Consider the following 14905-nt stretch of genomic DNA (forward strand, 5'->3'; position numbering starts at 1 on the left):
CAACACCTTTTGTAAAAGTCAGAAACACTTTCAAGTCTGCTTATAGTAAATTCAGATTGCTCCTGAATTTCAGGCTTGGCTCTATTTCAATTTTGACATCTCAGGAATGGTAACAATGACAAGTAAGAGGAAGGCAGACATTGAGCAATTCTGCTTTAGTCTCTTTCTTTCAGAGAGTTTGCATTTTTCAGCCACATGCAGAACTAACAAGTTCCCAAAAATAATGATATTCCTTCACTGACTTTTTCCTTATGTCCCAGGACTTAAGAGACTAATGAAGGTTAAGATAAATGCCTTCCCAGCAAATCTGACAATTGTCTAGGTTGTAGATCTGAGAGAGGGGGGTCAGTAGGGAGAACAGCATCACAACATTGTCATGAATGTATCATAGACCCTTCCAGATGTTTTCGTAAGTGTGAAACTCATTATTTCAAAATTCCTGCAGATTATGAAACCTGGAGACCTCTCTAAATTCAAAAATTAGAGATTTTCCACAATACTTGTATATTTTTTAAATATTCCATGGTATTCTTTTTATTTCCAGATGCGGTATATAAAACTGATAGCTTACAGTAAGAAATATTTCTTATGATAAAATATTTCCTATGCACTTTACTGCTTTTAGTTTTGAATTATTTCAAGATGTGTTAGAAAATGAACAAAATAAAAGATCTTCAGTATATGTAAGATTAAATGAAGTAAGTTGCTTAAGTCAGTGGTTTCCATATCAATGATGTGACTACAAGTTAAAAGTGCCAAAGTCCTAAGTGTCTCTTCCTGAGAAATTTCCCATTCAGGGCTCAAGAGCACAACACTTTTATTAGCGTTTCTCTGGGGAATCAGTTGGCATTCCTCGGTCTCTGCAAACTGGACAGCAGGTTCCTTTTACCAATTCAGGACTGGGACAGGGAGCCGGCGGACAAATCTCCACCACACAGGTGACCTGGCCACTCTGAAAGGCAACATGCACATATCACCTCCATGTTTTTTATAGTCAAAGTACTTAAAAGACAAATAAATATTTCTTATAATACATAATCTAATAAGCTGACTGTCTCAATACAATAAAAATTGTTCATAGTATAAGCTCATTTTTGCATGGTTTCTATTCAATCTTTCTTTCCACACATTTGCAGCGCGAAGAGCAAGGCTGCCCTATAAAATGTTACCTACCGTATCGTACCATATGGTAGGATTAGCTGAGGAAGCTCATACATTTCTAGATGGCTGGAAAGAATCAGCTCTGTTCAAAAAGCAAACTAAATAACAAATATAGAGCATGTTTTTTTGCTTTGGTGGACACCATGACAACACTTTTTTATTTTTCCATAGAATTGGGTAGTTTACCAAGTGCCCACAGTGTTTATAGTGAGCCTGACTGGAGAATAATGAGATGAACTCAAGTCCCAGGCTGGCTCAGTTTACTTGTTGACATAAACTTCCTTAGCCTCAGCTCCTTTGTCCATCGGTGAACATGGAAAAAGCTCGTTGTCTCTGGCAAGTGCTCATAAGATTGTGGCTATACTTTTTTATCAATAAGCAAAAACCTCAAAATTTCACACCAGTACCTTGATCTTAAAAATATACCTAGAATCTATTGACATAAAGTTTTTTTTTTCTCCTTTTGAATTTTTCAATTATGCTTCAAGTGGCTGGCTAGGAGAAGTGAAATGGGGGGAGCTGGAGGGGAAAACTTCTCGCAGCACAAACCTCACAGACGCAGTGAGTGCAGTCTTCTTTCATCCAGCGCTCCTCAGCCTTCCTTGGAACTCCTTTAACATCTGTACACCCTGCCTGCCTCAGGCGTGCCTCCAGCTTGTTTATCTGAAAGAGGAGGCAAAGGAAAGAAGAGTGGGAATTGAAGCGGAGAGCAACAAAGCCAATCAATAATGTGGTTTGATGAAATGCTCTATTCTGTAAGCACACACCTAGAAGGCAAAAGAAACTTCAAAGCCTACATGATTTTTCTTAATATTTTCCCCCAGAACTTAATGAGCTTGATTCATCCAGTATCCAAACTAATAAACAGTTCTGTAGGTGTTAAAAAATATTGAACATGGACCTAGAGTCTGAAAGAGTTAATTTCTAAAGGAAGGGGAATTAAAATCAAATGAATAAAATTACATATTTGGAAAATCTTCTCAATAAGCATAAATGTAAATTCAACTAATAAGTATTTTTATTATTTGTCACCCAAGTTGTTATAAAATAATATGTATTTAACAGATATTTATTAAGTTTCAAAGATGAAAGCAAGCAAACCAGGGTCTCTCTGGCTTTACAATTTGGTAGAAAGGCCAATAAATCACGGCTATAAGCCATTAGATAATGAAGGTCTTTAGGAATCCCAAGGAGAGCAGAAGGGAAGTTGATATGGTTTGGCTTTATGTCCCCACCCAATCTCATGTTGAATTGTAATTCCAAATGTTGGGGGAGGGACCTGGTGGGAGGTGATTGGATCTTGGGGGTGGATTTCCCTTATGCTCTTCTCATGATAGTGAGTTCTCATGAGATCTGATGGTTTAATAGTGTTTGGCAGTTCCTCCCCCATTTGCTCTCTCTCTCCTGCTGCCATGTGAAGAAGGTGCTTGCTTCCCCTTTCCCTTCCACCATGATTGTAAGCTTCCTGAGGCCTCCCAGTCATGCTTCCTGTGGAACTGTAAGTCGATTAAACCTGCTGTCTTCATAAATTGCCCAGTGTCAGGTAGTTCTTTATAGCAGTGTCAGAATGAACTAATACAGAAGCCACACTCAGTTCTGCCTCAGGCAATGAGGGGAGACCTGATTTTATGGACTGAACTGTGTTCCCCCAAAATTCATAAGTTGAAGCCCTAATCCCCCATGTGACTATATTTGGGCATAGGGCCTCTAAGGATGTAATGAAGATTAAATGAGGTCATGGGAGTGGGGCTCCAACCCAATAGCACTGGTGTTCTTGTAAAAAGAGGAAGAGACTCCAGGTGTGCTCACACAGCGAAGGCCATGTGAGGACACAGGGAGAAGGTGGCCATCAGCAAGCCAAAGAATAAGGACCTGGAAGAAACCATCTCTGATGACACTTTGATCGTGGACTTTCAGCCTCCAGAACTGTGAAAAAATAAACTGTTTAAGTTACCCATTCTCTTGTATTCTGTTATTGTGCTGAGCAGACTAATATATCTTATATGGAGAAAAACATTTGAGCTGTAAAAGATGACCATGTCTTTCAGGAGAACAAGCAGGGAAAAGGCATTTCAGGCAAATGGAAAAAATATATATATGTTAAAGCATGGGCACCACAAATAGATCAGTATTTCAGAAATGTACATTTTTCTCCCCTCCTTCATTGGGGACATCCACAGAGAACATGTTAGTGGGAACTGAGGTGGGATGAGTGGGCAGCAAAGAAAATTAGGACCTTAAAAGTCACATAAATTAATTAAGCGCAGTCTCCAGGCAATGGGAAATAACATCACAATGATCACTCCAGTGGCAACATGAAGGATCATTGGTGAGAAACTAGCAACGAGACCAATATGGGCTCCACTGAGGAAGGAGGCAGTGAGACTAAAAGAGCCATGTAGCAGGTAGAGGACATTGGCTAGATGTGGGTTTAAGAAGAAGAGAAGAACCCAAAAAATCGCGATGAACTCAGGCTTCATTTAGAAAGCAAAAAGTCTTGATATGAAAGAATTTTGATTCTATAAATTCTTTTCACCACTTGTGCATTGAAGTAGGACAGGAGGGTTGGCTCTTGGAAGATAATTTAGCATGAGTGCCTACACTTGGGCAGTGGCATCCACCCATTCATTACTCAACAGATATATTCAGTACCTGATATGTACCAGTTAATACACTAATAAACTGGCAGGACTTGATCCTTGACTTTAGTTGAGTTGCGAGAATGGAGAGGATAAGACAAATATTACAATGCAGGCTTGAATGGCAAGGCTTCACAATAACCAGATGTGAACCAAATAATCCATTGCTCGAGTGGGGTCATGGGTTTGAAGTATGAAAATCACAAAAAATCTCTGAAGATATTAATGAATATGTCCTAGCAGACTAGGATACATACAAAACTTTTATTTCCAAAAACACTGGGAAAATGCATATCTGTTCTAAACTTTAGGCACTTAGGACAGTAAAACTCTTTCAAACTTAAATAAAATGACAAATTAATAAATTATTTAAGGGAAATAGTTTTTCTTTTTTTGTTTTGTTTTGTTTTTTCAGAGAGTCTCACTCTGTCATCCAGGCTGGAGTGCCGTGGCATCATCATGGCTCACTGTATCCTCAACCTCCTGGGCTCAAGTGATCATCCCTCCTCAGCCTCCCAGGTAGCTGGAACCACTGGTGTATGCCACCACATCCAGCTAATTTTTTGTTGTTGCTGTTGTTTTGTAAAGACGGTGTCTTGCTATGTTACCCAGGCTGATCCTGAACTCCTGGACTCAAGCAATCCTTCTGTCTTGGCTTCCCAAAGTGCTGAGATTACAGGCTTAAACCACCACACCCTGCTCTAAGAAGGGAAATAAATAGGTTTTGTGTTGTTGTGTTGTTGTTGTTTTTGTTTTTGAGACGGGGTCTAGTTGTGTCTCCCAGACTGGAGTGCAGTGGTGAGATCTCAGCTCACCGCAAGCTCCGCCTCCTGGGTTCATGCCAATTCTCCTGCCTCAGTCTCCCAAATAGCTGGGACTACAGGTACCTGCCACCACGCCTGGCTAATTTTTTGTGGTTTTAGTAGAGACAGGATTTCACTATCTTAGCCAGAATGGTCTCGATCTCTTGACCTTGTGATCCGCCCACCTTAGCCTCCCAGAGTGCTGGGATTACAGGCATGTGCCACTGCGCCTGGTCAGGAAATAAATACTTTAAGAATCTTGTATGTACCAGGACAGAGTGCGGTGGCTTACACCTGTAATTCCAGCACTTTGGGAGGCCAATGAGGGTGGATCACTTGAGGTCAGAAGTTCAAGACGGTCAGCATGGTGAAACCCCGTCTCTACTAAATATACAAAAAATTAGCTGGGCATAGTTGGGGGCACCTGTAATCTCAGCTACTTGGGAGACTGAGGCAGGATAATCACTTGAACCCAGGGGGCAGAAGTTGCAGTGAGCCGAGATCGTGAAATTGCACTCTGGCCTGGGCGGCAAGAGCCAAAACTTCATCTCAAAAAATAAAAATAAAAATAAAAAATTTAAAAATGATCTTGTATGGACTGTAAGTATAAGAAATACAGTGTATGGGAGTTTTGTTCCAGGCTTTACTACAAAGCCTTGATAATAAAAGGATGTAACTGTCCTTTTCCTATCACCCCATGTATTCATTGTTAGTATACAGAAATGCCATTAATTTTTTATATGTTTATCTTGGGTTTATGTTGTATCATCTAACCTTGTTCAACTCATTTATTCATTTTAGGAGTATTTTTGTAGATTCCTTGAGATTTTCTATGTGGGTAGCTGTATCACCTGAAAATAGTTTAATTTCTTCCTTTTCAATCTATAGGTCTTTTCCTTTTCTTGACTTATTGCACTGGCAAGGACTTCCAGCATTAGGCTGGATAAGAGTGGTGAGAATGGATATCCTTGCCTTGTTTGCAATGCCTTGCAATTTTATGGGGAAAGCATTCAAACATTCACCATTCAGCATGTAAATGGCAGGGTGATGTTTCCCTTTTGCTGCTTTCAAAATGTTTTCCTTTTTGATTTTAAAAGTGTGACTATGATGTGTCTTGGTGTGCATTTCTTTGGAATTGTCCTGACTTTCTCTCTTCTTTCTATCCAAGACTTGAATAACACAAATGTTGGATGTTTTATTAAAATCCCACAGGCTTCTTGGGCTCTGTTCATCTTGTTTTTGTCTATGCTGTCTCTGTTGTTGAGAATGTATAATTGCTAGTCTTCTATCTTCCAGTTCACTGATTCTTTCCCCTCTGATCTATATTCTGTTTTGAGTCCATCTATTAATCTTTTTTATTTCTGTTATTATAGTTTTCAGTTCTAAAATCTCCATCTGGTTTCTCTTTTGGCCTTGTATTATTTTGATGAGATTTTTCATCCATTTTTCATTTGTTTACAGTGTGTTTGAAATTGCTCATTGAAGCATTTTTTATGACTGCTTTATTTATTTATTTGTTTGTTTGTTTATTTTGAGACAGAGTCTCACTCTGTCGCCCATGCTGGAGTGCAATGGCGTGATCTCGGCTCACTGCAGCCTCCTGCCTCAGCCTCCTGAGTACCTGGGATTACAGGCATGTGCCACCACACCCGGCTAATTTTTGTATTTTTAGTAGAGACAGGGTTTCAGCATGTTGGTCAGGCTGGTCTCAAACTCCTGACCATGTGATCCCCCCACCTCAGCCTCCCAAAGTGTTGGGATTACAGGTGTGAGCCACTGCGCCCAGCCTATGACTGCTTTAAAATCTTTTTCAGATAACTGCAACACCTCTATCACTTCAGTGTTGATTGCCTTTTTTCATTCCATTTGGGATCTTCCTAGTTCTTGGTATGGTGAATAATTTCCTATTGAAACCTGGAGGCTTTGGATCTTACTGAAGCCTTCTATTTCAGGTATTTTCCTCTGAAACTGCTGTGGCGTGGGAAGAGGGGTCCCACATCATTACTGCCATCATTACTGCCAGAAGTCCAGGTTCCCTCCCTGGCCTCCGTTGACACACAAAGGGGTTCTTTTCATTACTTTTGGGAGGAATTGGGGTTCTGGCTCCCTGTCAGGCCACCTCATAACCCTCCTGGATGGGAGGTGTAGTATTCTGTGAATCCCCCCCACACGGCCTCCATGCATCTCAGGATGGAGAAGGGCAGGGCAGCCTTATCACCCCCTGAAAAATGGAGAGCACTGGAGCCTCCCCTAGGCCTTCTCTGCAACCACCCCAGTGAAGAGGGAGGGGAGCTTCAATCCCGCTGAGTGAGGACGCAAGCCCAGGCTCCCCTTGTGACCTCAAGTTTTTGAGTGCAACCATCTGGCAGGACGATTCCCTAGTTTCCTACTTGGCTTTCTCGGACAGCAGTCTCAAGGGGTCCTTAGGTGCCTCAGTATAGCCTGGGGAGAGTGAAAGCCACCTCCTCACTTGGGCTTTGCTGGTCTTGCTGGAGGTGGGGGCCACAGTTTCTTCTGTGCTGTTTGGCTGGGGAAGAATGGTTATTGTCTAAAAGTTACCTGTATTGCTAGGCCTCCACTGTTTTGGCCTGTTGTCTAGAGGGACTCAGGTTTTGCTGGGCCTTTTTCTGTGTCTGTTGATATGCTCAGGTTGCTGGCTTCTTCAGCTTCAAGCCTGAGCTACATGAGGAAAAAGTGCCCAGGAAAGAGCATCGCATTGCTCCTGGAGTCCAAGGTCCCTGATCAGTCTGCTTTCTTGCTCTTCACCATTCTGAGTCATCTAATGTTTGTTTTAAATGTGATATCCAGGGGTTGTAGCTGTCTATACTATAATCAAGAGGTGTCTGGGTGCAGTGGCTCATGCCTGTAGTCCCAGCACTTTGGGAGGCTGAAGCAGGTGGGTCACTTGAGGTAAGGATTTCAAGACCAGCCTGGCCAACATGGTGAAACCCCGTCTCTGCTAAAAATACAAAAGTTAGCCAAGCGTGGTGGTGAGCGCCTGTAATCCAAGCTACTCGGGAGACTGAAGCACGAGAATTGCTTGAACCTGGGAAGCAGAGGTTGCAGTGGGCTGAGATCGCACCACTGCACTCTAGCCTGGGTGAGAGTGAGACTCAGTCTCAGAAAAAAAGTAAAAATAAAAGAAAAATAAGCAGGAGGCAAAAATATATCTACTCCGCCTTCCCAGAAACAGAATTCTCATTAGACACTATTTCATATAACATTTTTACTTAATTTATTCAAACTATTGCAGTTGTAGATTTCCTAAGGCTATGTAATCAAAAGTGTAGCCTCCTCAGCCTCACTGCATTCCCCCAAAGGCAGCTGCTGTGTCAAAGTATATAATACTGACAATGATTGCATCATTGTTGCCCTGCATTCCAGAAGCATCCTTATCTGCATGATTCCTGCTTGGGGTTGAGCTGCATCACTCCCCAAATTCAAATCTTGAGGATCTCACCCTCTGTACCTCAGAATGTGACGTTTTTTGGAAATAGGAGTATTGCAGATGTAATTAGTTATAATAAAGTCATGTTAGAGTAGAGTGAGCCCCTACTTCAATGTGACTGATGCTCTCATAAACAAAGGAAATCTGAACACAGATTGGCACACAGGGATAATCCCATGTGAACATAAAGACAGAGATCTACAAGCCAAAAAACATCATATTCTGAGGTACTGTCTAGTGAGACTTCTATTGCCTATCTCCTTCTGCAACAGGAAGGTGTACTCCAGATAGAGATGCTCCTTCCTCTGGGTTGGAGGACTGACAAACTGTGGAGGATAGACACAGCTGAATCCCAAAGAGCATGCAACATGAGTGAGAAACAATCCTCCTTGTTGCCGTAAACTGAGATTTGGGTTGTTACTGGAGTGTAACTTAGCAAAACCTGTCTAATTCATGGCTTAATCTAGACCATGCTGCTGTATAAAATGCAAGTGAAAGAAAAAAACTCTCACCATAACAACAAGAATTACCAAGTTATTTTCTTCAGTAATGGCCCTGATACAACGATGTAAGTGTCTTTTCACTGGGAGCTGTACAGAAACAGTTATGGGAAATTTAGAAGGGGTTTCTTATTAACCAGTTCATGTTTCTGAAAACCTTTTGTATGCAAAATTAAAAGGGGTAATGGAAAATACTGCAGAATTGTAACTACATAAGCTTGAACTATAAAGTCAAGGGCACTCCAAGATTCAATGTTGTAAAGTTCAATACTTTTGCTCGGTGTACTTAAGATGCATCTCCAGATGTTTTATGCAAGAGCATAGCCCATAAACCTGAAGAGCCAAGCTCCTACAAGATACCAGGACTTTTAAATGGGCAAAGAAACCTCTCTGTGTTGAGAAATATGAGTAAAAGTTAAAGCAACTCCAGTGTTAGTTCCAGCATGTAGTAAGCTTGTAAATCATCACTCCCATCTTCACGACAAGAAAAATTGGACACACTGAAAATCAATAAATTTCTTAAAGAGCTAAGGTTGCAGGGCAAACCACTAAGGTGAAATCTGAAGAGACAGGAGGATAACAAGAGAGGCAGCAATCAAGATCTACTTACCTGGAACAGACTGACTGAGCATTGAGCCATACTGGTGGGAACACCCTGATGGTTAGTTTTATAAGTCAGCTTGGAGAGTGCTTTTGGATGAGATTAACATTCAAACTTGTGAATTCTGGGTAGACCTCATCATCAAATCTGCAAACATGCCGTATACCAACGCCTGAGCCCTATCTATCACTCTCATTGCCACTTCCCTAACAAGCGCCTACAGTACTCGAACTATTCTCCTCATCCTAACAGGACAACCTCGCTTCCCAACCTTAGTCAACATTAACGAAAACACCCCCACCCTATTAAACCCAATCAAAAGCCTCACAATCAACAGCCTACTCGCAGGATTCCTCATTACTAACAGCATCTCTCCCACCTTACCTCCCCAACTAACAATATCATCTCACTTAAAACTCTCGGCCCTGTACGTAACCGCTCTAGGCCTCCTAGTAGCCTTGGACCTTACTCTTATAGCCAATAAGCTTAAAATGGATATCCCATCATACATATTTAAATTCTCTAACATACTAGGATATTTTCCCATTACAATTCATCGCACAGCTCCCTACCAAAACCTACTTATAAGTCAAAACCTAGCTTCCCTTTTACTAGACTCAATCTGACTAGAAAAATCTATACCTAAAACAATCTCACATACCCACATTATCACATCCATCCTCACAACCACTCAAAAGGGTATAATCAAATTTCATTTTCTCTCTTTCCTTATCCCTCTCACCCTAGTCTTATTTCTAATAACGTAACCTATTACCCTGAGCAATCTCAATCACACTATATACACCAACAAACAATGTTCAACCAATAACTACCACAAATCAATGCCCATAGTCATACAAAGCAGCCGCACCAATAGAATCCTCCCGAATTAACCCCGGCCCTTCTCCCTCAAAAATCACTCAACTCCCTATATTGTTAAAATTAACCACCACCACTAACCCATCAAAATCTAAAACCCATAAAACCAACCCTACCTCCATCGCTAATCCTACTAAAAGACTCCCCAGAACCTCAAATCCTGAGCCCCATGCCTCAGGATACTCTTTAATAGCCATTGCCGTAATATAACCAACAACAACCATTATGCCTCCCAAATAAATTAAAAATATCATTAAATCCATATAAGCTCCCCCATAATTTAAAATAATAACACAACCAACCACACCACTAACAATCAATGCTAAACCCCTATAAATAGGAGAAGGCTTGGAAGAAAACCCGACAAATCCCATAACCAACAGTACACTTAATAAGAATAAAATATATGTCATTGTTTCCACACGGGCTCTAACCATGACTAATGATATGAAAAACCATCGTTATATTTCAACTACAAAAACACCAATGACCCCAACACGCAAACCCAACCCACACATAAAAATAATCAACCACTCCCTCATTGACTTACCCACCCCATCTAATATCTCCATATGATGAAACTTTGGCTCACTCCTTGCAACCTGTCTAACCCTACAAATCATCACAGGCTTATTCCTAGCAATACACTACTCAGCAGATATTTTCTCCTCAGTCGCACACATCACTCAAGATGTAAACTATGGCTGAACCCTTCGCTATCTCCACGCTAACGGTGCCTCTATGTTCTTTATCTGCCTCTTTCTACATATTGGCCGAGGCCTATATTACAGCTCATTCCTCCTTCTAGAAACCTGAAATATCGGCATTATACTTCTACTTATAACTATAGCAACAGCCTTCATAGGCCACGTACTCCCATGAGGCCAAATATCATTCTGGAGTGCCACAGTAATCACAAATCTTCTATCAGCCATCCCATATATCAGAACTAACCTTGTCCAATGAGTCTGAGGCGGATATTCAATTGACAATCCCACCCTCACACGGTTCTTCACCCTTCACTTCATCCTACCCTTTATTATTACAGCCCTTACAATTCTACATCTACTATTTCTACACGAAATAGGATCAAACAACCCCTCCAGAATTTCCTCTCACTCCAACAAAATTACCTTTCACCCCTATTATACAATCAAAGATATCCTAGGCTTAATCCTTCTCCTTCTCGCCCTAATAATACTAGTATTATTTTCACCCGACCTTTTAAGTGACCCAGACAACTATACTCCAGCTAACCCCCTAAACACCCCCTGGCACGTTAAACCAGAATGATACTTCCTATTCGCATATGCAATTCTATGATGTATCCCTAATAAATTAGGAGGAGTGCTAGCACTCAACCTATCAATCCTCATTTTAGCACTTATCCCCATACTCCATAAATCCAAACAACAAAGTAAAATATTCTGCCCACTTAGCCAATTCCTATACTGACTCCTAATTATAATTCTACTAACTCTCACTTGAATCGGAGGCCAACCAGTAAACCAACCCTTCATCATTATTGGGCAAGTAGCATCCATAATATACTTTATCACAATCCTAACCTTAATACCACTTGCCTCCTTAACCGAAAACAATCTACTCAAATGAACCTGCCCTGGTAGTATAAGTTAATACACTGGTCTTGTAAACCGGAAATGGAAACTTCTCCCCAGGACAACTCAGAAAGAAAGCACTCAAATTCACCACCAACACCCAAAACTGGCATTCTAATTTAAACTACTTTCTGTATTCTATGGGGTGCAAGCTTTAAATGCAACTTAAGTACTAATTTATTTTATCAGACCCCCATGTAAATCGTGCATTACTGCTAGCCAACATGAATATTATATAGTACTATAAATGCTTGACTGTACATAGCACATGCTCTTACATATTTGCTAACTACCCTTGAAAACATGCTTACAAGCAAGAACTCTAATGATTTAACCAACCGTAGAACATAACACTAACATTAAAAGATCAAGCATCTTCTCAAGAATATCAACTAACACGACTGTTCATTTACCATATATAGCACATTAAATCGTTCATTGGGCATAGCACATTTTAGTCAAATAAATTCTCGTCACCACAGATACCCCTCTCAGTTAGGAGTCCCTTCTTTACCATCCTCCGTGAAATCAATATCCCGCACAAGAGTGCTACTCTCCTTGCCCCAGGCCCATAACACGTGGGGGTAGCTATAGTGAACTGTATTCGGCATCTGGTTCTTACTTCAGGGCCATAGAAATCAAGATCGCCCACACGTTCCTCTTAAATAAGATATCTTGATGGATCACGGGTCTATCACCCTATTAACCAGTCACGGGAGCTCTCCATGCATTTTGTATTTTTTATCTCGGGTGTGCACGCGACCCCATCGCAGAAAGCTGGCCCCCCTACACCGTATGTCGCAGGATCTGTCTTTGATTCCTAGTACATACCATTGTTGATCGCACCTACGTTCAATATCCCAGCCCCACATAAATACCATAAGGTGTTATTTAATTCATGCTTGTAGGATATAACAATAGTCAACTATACGACACGTCCTTCTTTACACTATAAAATCACAAAAATTTTTTACTAAACCCCCCTCCCCCACCTCTGACTTTTTCCCTAAAAATATACTTTTGCCAAACCCCCAAAACAAAAGCCTTAATCCACTTAGCCAGAGCCTATGTTTTCATCTTTTAGCTGTGCATAACTTTAACTGCTACCCCTCAACTAACACAACCTTTATCTCATCCCACTACTCTCAACCTTAATCTCTTCTTTATTCTATCCCACCTATATACTTATCCACTACCAGACCCACACCCTTATTATCACAACCCCAAAGATAGCACTTCACAACCACATACTCCTCCAAAAATCTAACAAAACCCCGTTTATGTAGCTTAATTTACCTAAAGCAAGACACTGAAAATGCCTAGACGGGTTTATATACTCCATAAACAGACAGGTTTGGTCCTAACCTTTCTATTAACTCTTAGCAAGATTATACATGCAAGCATCCCCGTCCCAGTGAAAACACCCTCTAAATCACCACAGTCAAAAGGAGTAAGTATCAATCACGCACAACGCAGCTCAAAACACTTTGCTCAGCCACATCCCCACGGGAGACAGCAGTGACAAACCTTTAGCAATAAACAAAAGTTTAACTAAGCTATGCTACATTCAGGGTTGGTTAATTTTGTGCCAGCCACCGCGGCCATACCCAAGCTAATAGAGACTGGCGTAAGGAGTGTTTTAAATCTATTCTAATAAAGCTAAACTCCATCTAAATTGTAAAAAACCCTAGCTGATGTAAAATAAACTATGAAAGTGGCTTTAAAATTTCTGAACACACAATAGCTAAGGCTCAAACTCGGATTAGATACCCCACTATGCTTAGCCTTAAACCTCAATAGTTAAAACAACAAAACTACTCGCCAGAATACTACAAGCAACAGCTTAAAACTCAAAGGACTTAGCAGTGCTTCACATCCCTCTAGAGGAGCCTGTTCTATAATTGATAAACCCCAATTCACCTCACCATCTCTTGCTCAACCTATATACGACCATCCTCAGCAAACCCTAATAAAGGCCACAAAGTAAGCATAAATGTCCCTGCAAAAACGTTAGGTCAAGGTGTAGCTTATGAGATGGTAAGAAATGGGCTACATTTTCTACCTCAGAAAACCCCATGATGACTCTTATGAAACCTAAGAGCTCAAGGAGGATTTAGCAGTAAATTAAGAATAGAGTGCTTAATTGAATGAGGCCATAAAGCATGCACACACCGCCCGTCACCCTCCTCAAGTATATTTAAGGATCAACTTAACTAAACACCGCCTCATATTTATATAGAGGAGATAAGTCATAACATGGTAAGTGTGCTGGAAAGTGCATTTGGATAAACCAAGGCATAGCTTAACACAAAGCATCCGGCTTACACCCAGAAGATCTCAACATAATTTGATTGCCTTGAGCTAATGCTAGCCCCAAACCTAATCAACACTAATACCAAATTAACCTCTACTAAATCATTTACCCATACAAAAGTATAGGCGATAGAAATTTTATCCTGGCGCTATAGACACAGTACCGTAAGGGAAAGATGAAAAAGATTAACCAAGCACAAAATAGCAAGCACTCACCCCTATACCTTCTGCATAATGAAACAGTTTTGCAAAGAGAACTAAAGCCAAATTCCCCGAAACCAGACCAAAACTAAAACCAAATTCCCCAAAAACAGCTAAAAGAGCATACCCGTCTATGTAGCAAAATAGTGGGAAGATTTATGGGTAGAGGTGATAAGCCTACCAAGCCTGGTGATAGCTGGTTATCCAAGATAGAATCTTAGTTCAACCTTAAGTTTACCTACAGAATCACTTAATTCCCCATAAGCTTAATTGTTAGTCTAAAGAGGGACAGCTCTTTAGACACTAGGAAAAAAACCTTATATAGAGAGTAAAAAAACCCAGTTCCCATAGTTGGCCCAAAAGCAGCCATCAATTAAGAAAGTGTTCAAGCTCAACATAATTATCTTTAAAAAATCTCAAACATTCTACTGAACTCCTCACATCACATTGGATTAATCTATTATTTCATAGAAGTGATAATGCTAATATAAGTAACATGAGTATTTTCTCCACTGCATAAGCCTACATCTGACTGAAAAACTTCACTGATACTTAACAGCCTAATATCAATAAATACAAACAAAGTCAATATTATTCATACTGTTAACCCAACACAGGCATGCTTTTAAGGAAAGGTTAAAAAAAGTAAAAGGAACTCGGCAAACTTAACCCCGCCTATTTACCAAAAACATCACCTCTAGCATTACCAGTATTAGAGGCACCGCCTGCCCAGTGACACAT

At 40.6% G+C, this 14905-nt stretch overlaps 1 protein-coding gene across 1 annotated transcript in view; it reads right to left on the minus strand.

The window, feature by feature from the left end:
- Positions 1–507: 507 nt before the first annotated feature.
- The window catches only part of PXDNL (peroxidasin like), a 496832-nt gene continuing 482434 nt past the window's right edge, over positions 508–14905 (minus strand). Inside the window, exons 20-21 of the mRNA XM_025394327.1 lie at positions 1711–1824; positions 508–952 (exon numbers count right to left, since the gene is read on the minus strand). Of these exons, the coding sequence (XP_025250112.1) occupies positions 821–952; positions 1711–1824 (246 nt within the window). The 3' untranslated portion in view covers positions 508–820. The remainder of the gene's footprint in view (positions 953–1710; positions 1825–14905) is intronic.

This window comes from Theropithecus gelada, chromosome 8 (genome assembly GCF_003255815.1).
Source record: "Theropithecus gelada isolate Dixy chromosome 8, Tgel_1.0, whole genome shotgun sequence".
Taxonomy (NCBI): domain Eukaryota; kingdom Metazoa; phylum Chordata; class Mammalia; order Primates; family Cercopithecidae; genus Theropithecus; species Theropithecus gelada.